The sequence below is a fragment of the Passer domesticus genome, chromosome 13, assembly GCF_036417665.1.
Source record: "Passer domesticus isolate bPasDom1 chromosome 13, bPasDom1.hap1, whole genome shotgun sequence".
NCBI lineage: Eukaryota > Metazoa > Chordata > Aves > Passeriformes > Passeridae > Passer > Passer domesticus.
Window position 1 is genome coordinate 15501577 of NC_087486.1, and position 14818 is coordinate 15516394.

Here is a 14818-nt window from a genome sequence, read left to right on the forward strand (position 1 = left end):
CGTGACCCACGAGCCGCGCTGTCGCTGCAGCTCACGGACCGCGCGCGGCTGCTCCTGGTGCCGGCCAAGCACCAGCCGGACCGCGCCTACCTCCGCCACGTGCCCCTGCGCCGGGTGCACCTCTTCACCGCCATCCAGCTGCTCTGCCTGGCCCTGCTCTGGCTTCTCAAGTCCACCGTGGCCGCTATTGTGTTCCCAGTGATGGTATGAGCCCCTGGAACCGGCGGCCCCTGCCCGCTGCCTCGGGAGGGACACGAGCTCGCTTTGCCACCAGCCCTGCGCTGCTCTGGGGCTGTCACAGAGGCTGAGTGACACTGCTGGGCAAGCACGCTGCCCCGGGGCGGGAGGGTGACAGGCCAGCAGCTCGGGGCTGACAGGGTGTGTGGCAGAGCTGCCGCCGTGCCCGGCCGTGCTGACCCGCGCCTGGCCCGGCCGCAGCTGCTGGCGCTGGTGGCGATCCGCAAGGGGCTGCAGCGCATCTTCTCCGCGCACGACCTGAGCTGGCTGGACGGGCCCGGCCCGGGGGCGGCGGCGACACACGGGACACGGCCGGAGCAGGGCAGCAGAGCCGAGGAGGTCGGTGCCGTGCCGGGAGCCTCGCTCGGCCGAACGGCCGCGGGCCGGGCGCGGTGGCGGCCCCGTAACCTGTGCTCCCCCCGCAGTGCGAGCCGATGCGGCGGCCGGCAGCGCAGATCAACCTGTCCGTGAACTAGGCCGGGCCGGGCCGGGCCGGGCCCAGGGCAGCCCCGAACCCGCAACCCCCGGGCCACGCGGCCGCGCGGTGACGTCACAGCGGGCGTGGCCGCCGGAGCGGGCAGCCAGGGCGCCCAGCCTATGGCGGCCCGCACCCGGGAGGGGGCGTGGCCACAGAGGAGGCGTGCCCTACGCTTTGATTGGCAGCTCCGTGACCCAATCACCGCTCGGGACGGGCGGGCGTGTGACGGCGTCTCGCGCTGACGGAGTCCTTCAGATGGGTTCGAAGGGGAGGCGGGCCCCAGGGCATGCAGGAGCCAATCGGAAGACGCCAGACGCCGTGCGTTGTGAGGGATGTGCCTTTCAGCCAATCAAAACCGTGATTCCTCAATGCGCTTTGATCGACAGCTCGCTCGCCCCATCGGCGCCCGCAGCTCCGCCAAGGCCCATGATTGATGTCCCGGAGAGCCAATCACCGCTCGGAAAGTTCAGGAAGCGAGGCCGGGCGAGCGGGGCGGGGCGGCGCACTCTTACCGCCTCGGCGTGCGCTCTCAGGGCAGCATGCTGGGAGCGCGTGACGCGCCTTTGAGTGGCGGGCGCCGCGGCCAATAGCGCGCCGCCCTCGGCCGAGCGCGCCCAATCGGCGTGCGCGGAGCGGCGGGGGGGCGGCGCGGCGGCCGCGGCCGGGTAGGGTGTGAGAAGTTAGTGGCGCTGCCGCGGTGCCGTGAGGGGACGGAGACGGCCGGGCCCGGACCAGCGCGATGCTCACGGACGGCACCGCCGCCGCTGCCGCCGACGAGGAGATCGACTCGGTCGCGCCCCGCGCGCCGCCCGCCGCTGCCGAGCCGCCCGCCGCGGCCGGGCCCTCCCCGCTGGGCCTGCGGGCCGTGCGCCTCTTCGGGGAGGCCGGGCCCGGCGGGCCGGGAGGCCCCGGCGCGCCCGCGGCCGGTGAGGCCGCCCTCGACTTCAAGCTGGCGGCCGCCGTGCTGCGGAGCGGGGGCGGCGGCGGCTCCGGCAGCGACGAGGACGAGGTGTCCGAGGTGAGCGATCCCGGCCCGCCCTCCTTCCCCTCCGCCGCTTCCTGACAGGCCCGGCCGGGGCCCGCCCGCCCGCCGCGCCGGCCGCACCGCACCCGCTCGTCCCGGGCCTCCCGCCGCCATGGGCGGGTCCCGGCGGCCCCGCACGGCAGCGCGGGCCGGGCCCGGGGCGGAGGCGGCGGGCGCGGGGGGCTCGCCCCGCCGCGCCTCCCGCGGCCCCGGGGAGGGCCGGGGGCGGCCGGGCCCTGTGCGCGGAGCGGAGCGGAGCGGGGGCAGGATGTGTCCTGACCTCAAGGAGCCGCTGCCACCTGGGAGCAGGTTTGGAGGGGGAGGCGAGATCCTGCGCCCAGGAGAACAAAGTGAAGCCGTCAGCCCCACTGTTGCTGCCCCGGACTCGGGGTTCCCGGACACGGATACATTCCTGTAGCTGTAGCTGTACACACACACGCGCTTTTATGCAATAGGAATATTTCTTAGCCAACAAAATGGAAGAGGGTAGTCGAGGTGGATTTCTTTGATCTTGCAAACCTGCGGAGAGGTTTAAAGGGAGGGTGTGGAGGAGGGACGGGGGCCTTATCCCGACCCAAATGGAGCGTTGTTGGACCTGTAAACTGGCGTTTAATGCTGGTTTATGTAGCCTTGGGAGAGAAGGTAAATGAAGGCTTTTATCTGTCATTGTCGCACCAAAGGGTGAATCTTCATTCCTTAGCAGTCCCATCTTAGCAAAAGATGGGATCCCAGCTGATCACAGCCCTTACACAGCCTTAGTGGAAAGCAGGAGAAGGTGACTTGCAGGCTTTCCCAGTTCCTTTGGGCTTCTGCAGGTGGTAGAAAATAGCCAGGGTGATACAACCATTTTTAATTTGGAGGCCAAGCAAGAGTACTTAGGATGTGTCCTTGTTCCTTCTGGAGAGATGAAAGGAGAGGAGCCTGCGCTCATCCTCCTCTGGCTAAATTTTTTGCCTTCTATTGATGACCATCTTTTGTCCAGCCCTCTTGAAACCTGAGCCAGGTCTTATGTGAATAAAAAAAAAAGTGATTAAACTGATGCAGATCCACATTTGTGTTTTGCTCATAACCCCCTAAGCTACATTAGAAGTGGTGCTAACAGCAGGATGTTTAACTGAACTCAGAATCCAATGGTCAGGCAGATGAGCACTTGTATGTGAAGGTTCCTTGTGTGATTGATGTCCTGGACATCCACGATCAGTCCCATATGGAATTGGGTGTTCCAGGCCATACCTGCGTGGGGGAGCTGGAAGACCTACCATAAATAGAGTAGGACACAAGTAATCAATGAGTGTCTGCTCTCCAGGAGGTCTTTCCTGTCACATTTTAATGTATCTTTAGAGATACAAAACAGTAGCTACAGAAGCTGGAAAACGATGGGAAGTGGGCTGTGTCAGGGTGATTGTGGCTCTTTACAAGGACATCAGAGTCCTACTTTGAAAGCTTATCCCTTTTGAACCCACCCCATTATTTAAGGGATGTGAAGATTGGTTAGCTAGGATGTTTACTAAGCACTCTTTTGACTAATAGCAAGTATTAAGAAAGACAGCCTATTATAAATAATGTGTCTGGGAGGTTGCCATTGAGGTCAAAAAAATAAAGGTTCTCAAACAGCTCTTAAGTGATTCATTTGAAAAACCTGGGGAAAAGTTCATTATTTAAAATACAGAATAGGAGAAATTAATTGGAATTGAAATACTTGAAGTTTTCCAGCAGAGTGGAGGTGGGCTAATCTCAAAACTGACATTGCCTGGGGAGTTCTGTCTTGTGTTTCTGGTTGTGGAGAGTTACCTGGGAAGAATCATGGGTGGGAGGAATGTGCCTAGGCTGGGCTGCATGGCTGCCAGCACCAAGGGGGGATTTTTTTTTCCTTCAGGTTTTTTTTTGGGGTTTTTTCTGAGAGCTAAGGAAGCACCTGTTTTCAGTGGTGGGTGTCTCTCTTTGTTTTGTTTTCTTTTTTGGGCAAAGAAAAGGCAGTTAAGGTGCAGGGATGGAGCAGTGCAATTCTTGAACAGCGCTGCTTTGAGAAGCCAGTCAGTCACTGTTTGGACTGTGGTCTTGTGCCATGAGTCACTGATTTGGGAGTATGCCTTCAGCTATTACCAGTGGGTGGAATTAGTGAGAACTAAAAGGGAGAATTAAAAATGAAACAAAAAAAGAGTTTTTGCCATGCTGCCTTGATCTGTTCTCTCTATTTTTGAGGCCATAAAAATAATGGTACAAAATTCTGTAGACTCTGCTATGTGTCTGCAGTGGTATTTAGGTTTTGTATCTTTGTATTAGTCTGAGTTTAATAGGCTAAAATAATTGGACTGGTCAAAATGGCAAATTAGTTAAAAAAGAAAATCATCAGGGAAGTGTAGGACAAGGAGTATAATGAAGCATTTATGTAGAGAATGAAGAGAGCAATATATTTTAACCTAACCTTTTTGAAAATATATTGCATTTCTTAGATCAGATCTCCAAGTCCTTTACAGAGGAGAGTAGTGTCCCCATTTTATAGGTGAAGAGGGTGTGCCCCCTTTATCCTGGCTTGCAGAACTGGGAGAAAATCAAAGCTTTCTGGTTTCCTAGCTCAGTGCCTGCCCATGGTTGGGAAACCAAGGACTAAAGTGGGTCCTGTACAGATGAGTTGTATTAGGTCCACAAGGTGAAATTTGAATGCAGCTGTGCAGAATATTTTCTAGAATTACCAGTTAAAATTATCCCATGCAAATAGCAACAATTGCAAGCTGCAGCACGTCTTTGGGCACGGAGGGATGAGGCCAGGAGGTTTGTGCAGTTCTGTTAAAACTGCCTGCTGTGGATCTCCTGGGTGTGCAGGGAAACTTCACCACTGGCTGCAGCCTGAGAAGTGAGATGGTTTTGACCTCAGTGCAAATAGTTGCTTAGTTGCCTTCTAAGCTTGATCAGGGTGTGAACACAGCCTGCAACTTGTTTCGAGTGAGACTTTCGGTGTGACTTTAAGTGTATTATTACCACTCCTTGTGAATTTTGCTGGCACTTACAGCGGTGCCAAAGGCACAAGCATTGAACAGCCTCCTCCAGCCTGGCTGTGTGGGCTGCAGGTCAAGGTGAAGGTGTGCTGGGAGGGCAGTGCTGATTACTGCATGTCCCTGGGGTCTTTGGTGGCCACAGGAAGTGCAGGTCCTCATCAAAAACCCTCCCAGCAGCCAAGTGTGGCAGCAGGAGTTGAAGCAGGTGATAAATGTGGCCGTGGCAGTGCTCAGGGACTGTTTGCTGAGCTGTTGTAAATCAAGCAGCAGAAGCTACAGAAGTACCAGGGGATCTGGGAGCTTGGTTCAGTGAGTGGCTTTTGGCAGTGGGTGTACAAATGTAGCAAATCTCTCCTGTTCTGTAATTCAGGGCTTTGGAGGCCTTCAATGACAACTGGAGCTCACCCAGCCCTTGGCTATGGAGTGAGCTCAGCTCTCGGCTTCCCTCTCCTGAGCTGCCTTCACCAGCTCGCCTTACTTAAGCCTGTACCTATTGCATAAGCCTCTGGGGATATTTACATAAAGCATAATTAAAAATCAGACATAACATACCTCCTACAAGGAGTAGGATGAGTAGTTGAATGGCATGCACTCCAGAGCAGTTCAGTACCTGGAGATTTTGTCTGAGGCCCCCCTCCCCACAACCTGAGGTCTCTTAATTTTTAAACTTGGTTTGAAATTCAGAATAAATACCTAGTTTGTTTCAGATTAGCAGTGTTGATTATTAAAGTCATTGCTGCATTGTTGAACCTTCCTAACATGGATCTGCTTTGTAGATGGTGCACAATGCATCTTTTGACTTCTGAGGCTAATGTAATGCTCAGACACTTTAATTTCCATTGTATTAGAAACAATGTAAATAGCATTTTCTTTACCATAAGGAATAGAAATTCAAAAAGTGGATGCAAGTTCAGGTAGATAATATTAAGCAGAAAAGCCTTTTTTCTGAAATATGTAAGTTTCAGTTTAGCAGTTTGTTTTTCTTTTGTCAAGCTCTTCCAAAGTTGAGGAGGTAGAAGATGGAAAAAAAACCAGGAATTATTCACTAATCAGAAAACGTCAAAGAATAACATGTTCAGGTTTCCAGAAGTATTGAGGTGACTCTTCAGGGTTCAGAGAGCTGGTCAGTAGGGTGTTTATTTATTCCCAGTCTGATTAGGCATCTAACTTCCAGAAAAATCATAGCAGATATCTCAGTAACTTGGCAAGTGTGGCCCATGGTAACCAGGAACAAGCAGTGTTTCTGTGTGCATGTAGGGTAACCCTACAAGCAGTATGGCTAATCCTATTCAATAACATTTTACAACGAGCTCATTTCTAAGGTTTCTTGCAGAACTTGGGTCTCCCTTTAGTGCAGTTTGACCCAGCTGAGTACATGACCTAAAATAAATGTCAGCAACTGTTTTCTAATGATAGGTGTAGAAAGTAAAGATGTGAAATACTACTGTATAATTACATAAATATGCAGTGCAACCCCTCGGTAAGGAGAGATTTGCCAAATTTAGCAGAACATCTATATTTAGGTACAAATTTGCACATGGGTTTCACCAGTCAACTAGCTGCAGTCTGGTGGGGGGTGGGAAGGGTTTGTTTGAGCAGTAATGCTGAATCATGAGTTCTTGTGTTCTGATTTAAGTTGGGGCTACCCAGCTGCTCCCCCGTGGGCTTGATATTTGAAGGATGCTGAAATGCAGCTGTAAGGAGAGCTGGGTGGTGCCACGGGGACATTGTCCTCTGCTCAGAGCTCAAACCATGCCTGCACCATTCACTTGCCAGAAGGGTCAGTGTGGAGGGAAGGGAATACACAGGCACTCCTTTTTCTGTGCACGCTTGTGGCCTGGCCTTCAAGTCTGGGAGCAGCTCCAGGACAGAACTGGGATGTTTGTTGAGCCCCAGGACAGCTGGGGCTCAGACCCTGCAGGTGAGGAGGCTGCAGAGCTTCAATCTTAGTGGGTAATTTTGAGTTCTTGTAACATCTATGAAGATTCCTTTCAAGTATTAAGCTGTTATTGGAGTAAAAGTGATTCTTGGATTTAGAACAGAGGCAAGTCTTGAGTTATATGGAAAAAAGAACCTTAGATTTCTTTCCTACTGAAAACTTCATGAAGCAAGAAAAAGAACTCCTGCATCTTGTTTGAGGACTCTTTGTGGGACTGTTTAAGTGAAGCTCTGAGGCCTCACTCTTAGCAGGGTGCTTTCATTTGTGTCCTGCAGATGCTTTCTTCCTTAGCACAGCCCATGTGCCATGCAAACACCAACAAAGGCCTCGTGTAAACCTTACCTTCCTTTGGGAATGGCCTTCTGCTGGAGTGGGGTACTGTGAGCAAACCTCAGAAATCAGTGATTTGTGCAAGTACTTAAATAATTTTCGGAGGTTTTTGAACAGTACCTGGTCTCACAGATTGTCTTAAATAGAAACTTTCTTGCTGGTACCTCAAGTGACCTTGGTGGATGATAAACTAAAGATTACTTTAACTTTGAAATGATACAAATGCTTCTTTTTTGTAGCAACAGAATGCAGTAACAAGGTTGCAGCCTTTATGTTGTAGACCCATGCTGCCTCTGACAAAGTGAGGTACCCGTGAATTAATATTTGGATTTAGGGGTTAATTTAATTAGGATTGTATGCTATAGTCCTTAATATACACAGATATATATTGTAATACAATACAGATAGTTTGGGTTTTTTTTTTTTCTCAACAAGTAGTTCTCCCTTTTTATTGTGAAAGTGCAGAGGTTTTATTTTGCATAGTTTTGAAGGAATGCTGAGCAAGTGAAATTTATGGAAATGCGTTTTACTCTAACAATTCATTACTTAAGAATTTTTTTCTTATGTAATGTTGATTGTTTAGAAGTTTTATGAAATATTAGAAAATTTTCTCCTTTTTTTGCAGTATTGTGTACCTTGTGCTCAAGTGCAGATAGAAAACATAGTGTGATAAAACATAAGTAAAACAATTGCTAGATCCTATTACTTCTTTCCTGCTTTTTGTGAGATGAGATCCCTTACTTATTTTGGTCCTTTGATTTCAAGAGGGACTTGAGATTTTTTTTCAAAATTATTTTCATCTTTAGCTCTTCCAGGACATACCAGAGTGTGTAAGGAAAAGTGCTGTAGACTGAGAGGGGTTACTCACAGTTGAGTTATGGTGATGAGTTTGTCCAAGTGCTGGTGGTAGCTGAGAAGAGACAAGTGTGGCTGCCCCTTCTGGCCAGGAGAGCTTTTCAAAGGTACCTTCCTGCATACCCACCCTGCAGGAAGAAAGCACTCCCTAATAAAAGAAAAATAGGATTTTTTGGGTGCTGGATGGTGGGCCAACAGAAGGTCACCTCACATATTTTAACATTTCCTGTGTTAGCACTAGGTTTTAGCTAGGTCCCTAAGTTATTCTCCCTTGCATTCAGTAAAGCATAGGGATTACTAATTAACTAGGATTTTCTTCTAGGAAAATCCCTAAACCTGTTGAACTTTCCCCTTTCCAAAATCATGAATTAAACCAACAGTGTCACATGGCAGGTAGGTAGTAAGTCAGTCATATTCAAACCAAGGGAAGAGGGCAGATCAGCATTTGGGGCTGAATGATCTGCTCCCAAACTGATCCTTGGCCATGGTGACTGCTGAGCATCACCTCTTTAGAGTATGTGCTCCTCCACAGCCTGAAAGGGACTCTCATGTGGATGTCTGGCATTTAGGATAAATCCAACAACTTAGATAAATGTCTCTATTTTAATTGTTTTTATAAAATAGTTACATTTTAAAGCCCTGATACTGCTATATCTTGAATTTTCGGTGCATCATAGCTTAGGCAGGGCTCTCTGATAGTTTCTTTGCAATGACTAAGTGATGGCTCAGGAGTTGCATTGGGGTTTCTGCTGCTTTGGCAGTGGGACAGCGTGCACAGACCTGTTTATCCAGGCCTTGGGAAGAATGGCTGCCACTAGCTTGGGCTCTGAGAGGGGCAGAAAACCCAGGATGATTTTCAGTTTGCTATAAGCCTCTAGATAACTTAATTAGTCACTTTAAATGTTGAGATTCCTCTGTCTGAAATGTATAGGTTGGCCTGGAAACAGATGATTGAATTACTATTGTATTCAAGATCCACTTGTCTGTTTTTTTTTCTATTTAGGCATTGTCCCCTTGGATTGAAAAGAGATCTTAAAAGGTCATTTCCAAGAAGGTGGCTTAGAATGCTTCCCATCTTGGTTGGGTGTGAGCTTTTGCATCAGCAAACAAACACATCTATTCATCTTCTGCCTTAAAAGTTGCCTTCACTTTGGTTTAATGCCTGGGATTTAATACCTGAGCAAGAAAAGCCATGGCTAAATTGATGCAACAGTTCTGTTTTATATTCTAATAAATCAAATACTGAATTATGCCAGCTGTTTCTTGAGGTGAGGAAAGAAGAGGGGCTCTTTCTGTGGGAATAACAGATATAAAAAACAGGTGAGGAGGGGACCCTAGAGCCCATGGGGAAGATGGAGCACTGAAAACATGATTAGAGTGGACTGAGATAGAGTACGTGAAAATAAGGAGTGCTTAGTGCAAGTGGTGCTTATTTTTGTCAAGTTTCCTGGTCTCCATTCAAAGGTTTTCTTTGGTATAAAGTCAAGAATTGGCACTTGATTCACTGGGATTGATGTGAATTTTGAATAAGCTTCAGTTGTCAGTTCCAGTTCTGTACGTGACAGCGCCTTGCTGCAAAAGATTGTTTTGTACATGGGGAACATATAGTCATAATTATTTTTGTTTATCAGACATTGAATATGTCTGTTTTTAACAGTTCTTCGGGTTATTTCAGTAGTTACTGAGATGAGTAAATGTTTCTTTTTTTGCTATACAGAGAAACTTTGTAACATTGTCAGTGTCTTGTAACAAGAGAAGTCAACATGTGTGTTCTGTGCCTTAATTCTGTGAGGGTTAACAGGGTGCAATCATGTTGCTTATTGTTGTGAAACAGTGCTTTAATAAAAATAAATTGTAGTGTTCTGTTTCTGGAAGATGCACAGAGCAGACAGCTCTTTCCAGAGGCTTGGGATAGGGTGTAGTTTGTAGTATTCAGAACTACTGAAATGGCATAGTGTCAGCTGTCTGCTTAAGAGAGAATTCAGGTAAATGGTTAAATTGACATGAACCATTTGACAGCTGCTTGTGCAGGAATGTCTGCTTATGGTTCAGTGTGAGTGCAAGAAAACTGAAAACCAGGATCAGCAATCTCTGGAAAGAAAGAGTAGTAGTATAAAATATTAATTCTGATTTATTATTTTATCTGCATGTTTCAAATAACAGCTGTAATTTTGAGAAGTGATGGTGACTTGGGGTGCCAGGCTTGAGACCCTGAGGTGAAATAGCTGTAAAAATGTCAGTCCTTGCTCACTGGCTGCTGTCTCTCCCATCATTTTGGGCAGCTTGTGTGGCACATCAAGAACATTGTGTTGTGCATGGGGATGTTGGACTCAAGGCCCACACTGTGTGTGTGAGGGCATTTCCTTTCCTGCAGCAGCAAATCTTGAGGTTGTGTCCACCTGTATTTACACTGTATCTATAGCAGCACCTGCAACATGAACCTATGCTCTGAAATGAGCTCATCACAGCCCAGATCTATAGCTGCTTGTTTCACCAGCTGGTAATTGCTTCATATCTATGGGAATAAAGGCAGTCCTTTAGATAATCCTGCCTCCAGTCAGTCAGCTTCCTGCTGCAATCTGGGCTAAACAGATTTGCACCTCTTCTCTCCCCACCTTCCCAATCAAATGCCCTGCCTACAGAGCTGCTGCTGGAGGTGTGAGCACTGACAGCTCCACTTACAGGTGGAACCATGGTCAGGTTTATGGCCTCACAGGGAGCTGACATGATCTACTGCCTTTCTGTTCCCAGAGGAATGATCTTCCAGCTTGTCAGACCCCTTTTAAGTCCGTGAAATTCATAAAGTGGTAGAAAATTGTTTCCTCCCCCTGAGTTTTCTCCCTTTTGGATGTGTTAAAATGAGTTATAAAAGTGTCTGACAGCTGCCTGACCTGCCACAAGGTGAGCAGTGACTGGAAATGATGCTCCAGGTACTTTGTGCTCCCCACTGGGGTGGTGAGCACCCAGAGCACCCTGTGCCCCTCTGTGCCCCCAGGCTGGCAGGATGCTGTGTAATGACAGCATCCACAGTGCTGGATAGTGCTCTTTGGTGATTCACGGGTCATGGTGGCTTCTGTCTTCTTGGGCTGGAACATTTATTTTTTAATGGAAGAAACTGCCTTCAGAAATTACAGCTCTAGCCAAACAGAGTGGATATGGTTTATTATCATTAATTATGTCTGAATTGATGTTCCCATTGATTCTGTGTTGTTTCTAGGTACTGACTCTAGAGTACTTCCCTGAAATGTTTATTTTCTTTCTGTAGCTTTGAAGTGCCAAGAAAGGACAGTGTCCTGAGACCCCACTGAAAGGTTTTATGAAAATACCCACATTAGTGTGTGGTTTTTGCTCCTCCTTTACTCCATCTCTTGAAACTGAAATGGTTGTGCAGGAAGGTACCTCCAGCAGGTGCAAAGATGTTTGGCTGGGCAGGGAGGGAGGAGTGTTGAAAAGTGCATTCTCTGGTAAATCAAAACCAGGCCTTTTGGTGTTAAGTCTACACCAAGGGGGTTGTGCTGCACTTAATTGTTGCAGGGAGCATCTAAGAGTGTCATGTCAGGGAGAAAGTAACTCACTTCACTTTCTCCTTGGAATGATTATTTTTAATGGTTTTGATAGCTGACATCTTTTATATGTGGAATTTACAGGGGTTTGATGTTAAATTTGAAATACAAACTAATGTTCAGTCTTAACTTAGTGGTATGTCCTGTCACTATTCCCAAAAAATTTTAGGGCAGGATTGCAAGTATTAATCCAATATTAGCATTCAGTTTAATAAAGGACATGACAACATAAACTATTAGAGGCTGGGTTTTTCTAAAAAATCCACAAGAACTTTCTCTGCTGCATTTCTCCTAATGCAGCTTTGCACATGCTGTTAATTATGGAGTGAAAATGTCCAAATGGAATTATAGAAGTAATTAGGAATGGTTTCCTAACACAAAAGAGAAATTCAGGCAGTTATTTATTTGCATAAAAAGTAGGAGTTTAGGAGTCCCAGTCAAGAGCTTGGGTCCTTATTATTTGTAAATAATTCACAAACACAGCAATAAGTATTGTTACCCCAAAAGAAGTGTTCATAGCTCAAGGGATTCCTGGAAAATACAAAATTAACAGCATCTTTCTCTTTCCTATCAACACTTCTGGTAAAGATGGTGTTCCCAGGAGCACTAGTGTGGCAGAAATGGAAGAAGGTAGGAGCTGTCTCTTGCCTGCAGGAGGAGGAGAGAACAGTGCTACCTGCAGCTGCCCAGGAAGCTTTTCCATCCTCTGTAGCCTGGCAGGAGCAGGCTATTTGTGAGCAGGCCCAGGCTATTCTGGGAAAAGTACTTTGCAGTAGTGCAACATAAGGAAGATCAGTTTGGATTTAATATTAGGAATGTGTTGTAACTCTGCACGTCATGTCCGTCTCACCAGAATGACCAGGGTCAGTGGGATGTTGGTGCCTGCAGAGTCCCTCTGCATCCCCCTGACCTGCACTACCTCAGTGCTGGTGTTGGCAGGTAAACACTGATGGAGCTGAGGCCACATGGCTGCAATGAGCTGCTCTGGAGGGAGGCACCAGGGCTGTAACTGGATCTGCAGAGCTCTGGGGCTGCTGCAGTGCCTGGCAGGACTTCAGGCCAGCTCCATGGTTGCTGTGCAAGAGCAGGAGACCACGGGCTGGTGAAGCCCTGCCCTCCAGTCCCGTGCAGCTTTCTTGGCTTTGGAGTGGGAAGTGAAATTGTTTTGGCAGTTAGAATAATATCTGGAATCCATGTGTTCCTAATGAGCCTTCCCAAGTAAGATGCTTATTAACTGCCCAAAGCAGCTCGCAAAATAATCCAAAAATAGCCCAGTGACTGGTTACTCTATCACTTTGCTGCAGATCTGATTAGGATAGAGCAGAGTGCCTAAATTTTGCCACATGAGCAGTGTATTATGTCTTCCAGGAATGCTAATATGAAATATGTTTGGGTTTTTTTGCTTGTTTTGATTTTTAATGAAGTTTATTTCTTGTTTTAAAAGCCAGATTTGTTTGATATATTTGCAATAGTTTGATTTTTCAAAAAAATTACTATAATATGTGATTATTGTAGGTCCCTTCCATTCACAAGACATCTGATCAATTAGGTAATTTCTCACTCTGCTGTTGGTGATAAGATATCCAACTGTTCATTCTCTTTAGCTTTGTCTTAGTTTGTGACAAACTGCACTGATTTACAGAAATGTCAGACACCCTGACTTGAAAATACATTGAAGTTTATTCTGGGAGACTGGCAGTGGTGCAGCTATTTTAACATTTTGCATATGGATTTTCAGTATTTTCACACTCAAGTTATATTTGTATTGTGGGTATGGTATTAAGCTCTTACTAAAAATCAAAATAAAACCTAAAAATTGGTGCTCAACATGTGCAGTAATAATGAAAGCATCTGCCTTCCTATGATATAAAACTATGATGTAAGTATTGTATATGAAGCAAGAAGTTTTGAGAGATTTTGATTGTGCAAAGTCTCTGGAAGTACAGTTGCTGATGTAAAGAAGAGCTGAAAGGCAGGAAGAATTAATAAGGGTGGTGAAATGAGCAGACTGCACCAGTACTACCCAACTTGTATTCTTAAATAAAAACTCTGTGTGTAATTTACTCTAATTAGTAGTGTTTGCACAATCATTGTTAAAAAGACACTTATTTAGAGGTTCCTGTAAGCAAAATGTATTCCCTGTTGGGGGGGGAGGCAGAGGTTGCTTGCAAGCTGAATATTTGTGAATGGTGACTTAACACTGATTTAGGCTAAAGAGGTGGATTGTTGCCTGTAAAATCCAGTAAATATATCCCAGTGAGCTTGTGCTGGCAGCAGGCAGGGAGAAAATGGTCCATATCTTTCCCAAAGTGTCAAACCCATGAAGTTTTAGAATTTGCAGCAGGACAGCTTCTGGCAGGTTGCTGCAAGGCTGCTGTGCTTCCCTTGGCTGGGGATTGCTGGCTCTTCCCAAGGCTGAGCCCTGAGGCTTGCCAGGAGCCACTGAGTGTTTCTGCAGTGTTTGTTCTTCTCAAGTGCAGTTGCTTCAGTGGGAGGTGACATTTTTACTCCTTTTGGTATGTCCTCAAAAGGGAGGACTGCTGTTAAATGGAGTGGTGTAGTTGACAAAGAAAAATGTCCATAAGAATCTAATAAAATTTCTTGTATCTGGTTCTCAGCTGTATCTAATGAATGGTCATGTAGGTAGTGGGAATTTCTGCCCTTCACCAGGTCACACAAACATGTTGCAATAGGAATAATATTTCCATCATACTGATGCCTTGTGGGAAAAAAATTAAAACCCCTGAAGTACTCACGTAGGTAAGGGTGAATTTTCCCAGAAGTCAGTTTTGTGCCAGAACTCATGAAAGCAGGGAGTCCTTAAGCTGGCTATGGACCAACCTGGAATTTGAGTTCTGCTGAGGGGGCTCTTACTGTAGGGGGATGCATTTTGCTGTGAGTTGCAAATAGCTCTTCTTTGTTTGTAGTAAAAATCTGTATCACTGGTTTAGGTCATTAATTTTCTGCTTGTTTTAAAGAGTTGTTCAACTCTTCCTTGCAATGACAGTTTCTTATTTTAGGACTGTTGCTTGAACTAACCTAGAAATCTTGCTTCTCTGAGCACCAAATGAGAGCCTGCTGCCTCACCTTTAATATTTGTGTCTGGCACACGAGATCTGTTAGCTGGCTGGGATCACAGATATCCACTGAGATGTGGGCCTCATATTCAGTGTTCCTAAAAAGTCACCCTCCTCCCTGATTCCCATTATATTCCAATGTGAGCATTTCCCTGACACACAGGGCTGGCTGGGACACCAGGGGATAGTGTTACAGCCATTTACATATCAAAAAGGGGAAGAAATGAAGGAACCCAAGTTGCTCTTGAATAGCAGTGCTCTGTGCTGCTCCCAGATCCTGTTAAGTTGTTCACACAATGGAGCACTTAATGAATCTGCA

At 46.9% G+C, this 14818-nt stretch overlaps 1 protein-coding gene across 14 annotated transcripts in view; it reads left to right on the top strand.

The window, feature by feature from the left end:
* The first annotated feature begins 71 nt into the window (after window positions 1–71).
* ANKHD1 (ankyrin repeat and KH domain containing 1) overlaps window positions 72–14818 on the top strand; it is a 100754-nt gene continuing 86007 nt past the window's right edge. For 6 of the 14 annotated variants that reach the window (XM_064387903.1, XM_064387905.1, XM_064387907.1 and 3 more), the window contains exon 1: window positions 1369–1733. In XM_064387903.1, coding sequence (XP_064243973.1) covers window positions 1455–1733 — 279 coding nt within the window. In that variant the 5' untranslated portion in view covers window positions 1369–1454. Of the gene's footprint in view, window positions 205–1351; window positions 1734–14818 lie in introns of those variants that run through there. The other 8 variants (XM_064387909.1, XM_064387904.1, XM_064387910.1 and 5 more) reach the window with 4 other exon arrangements.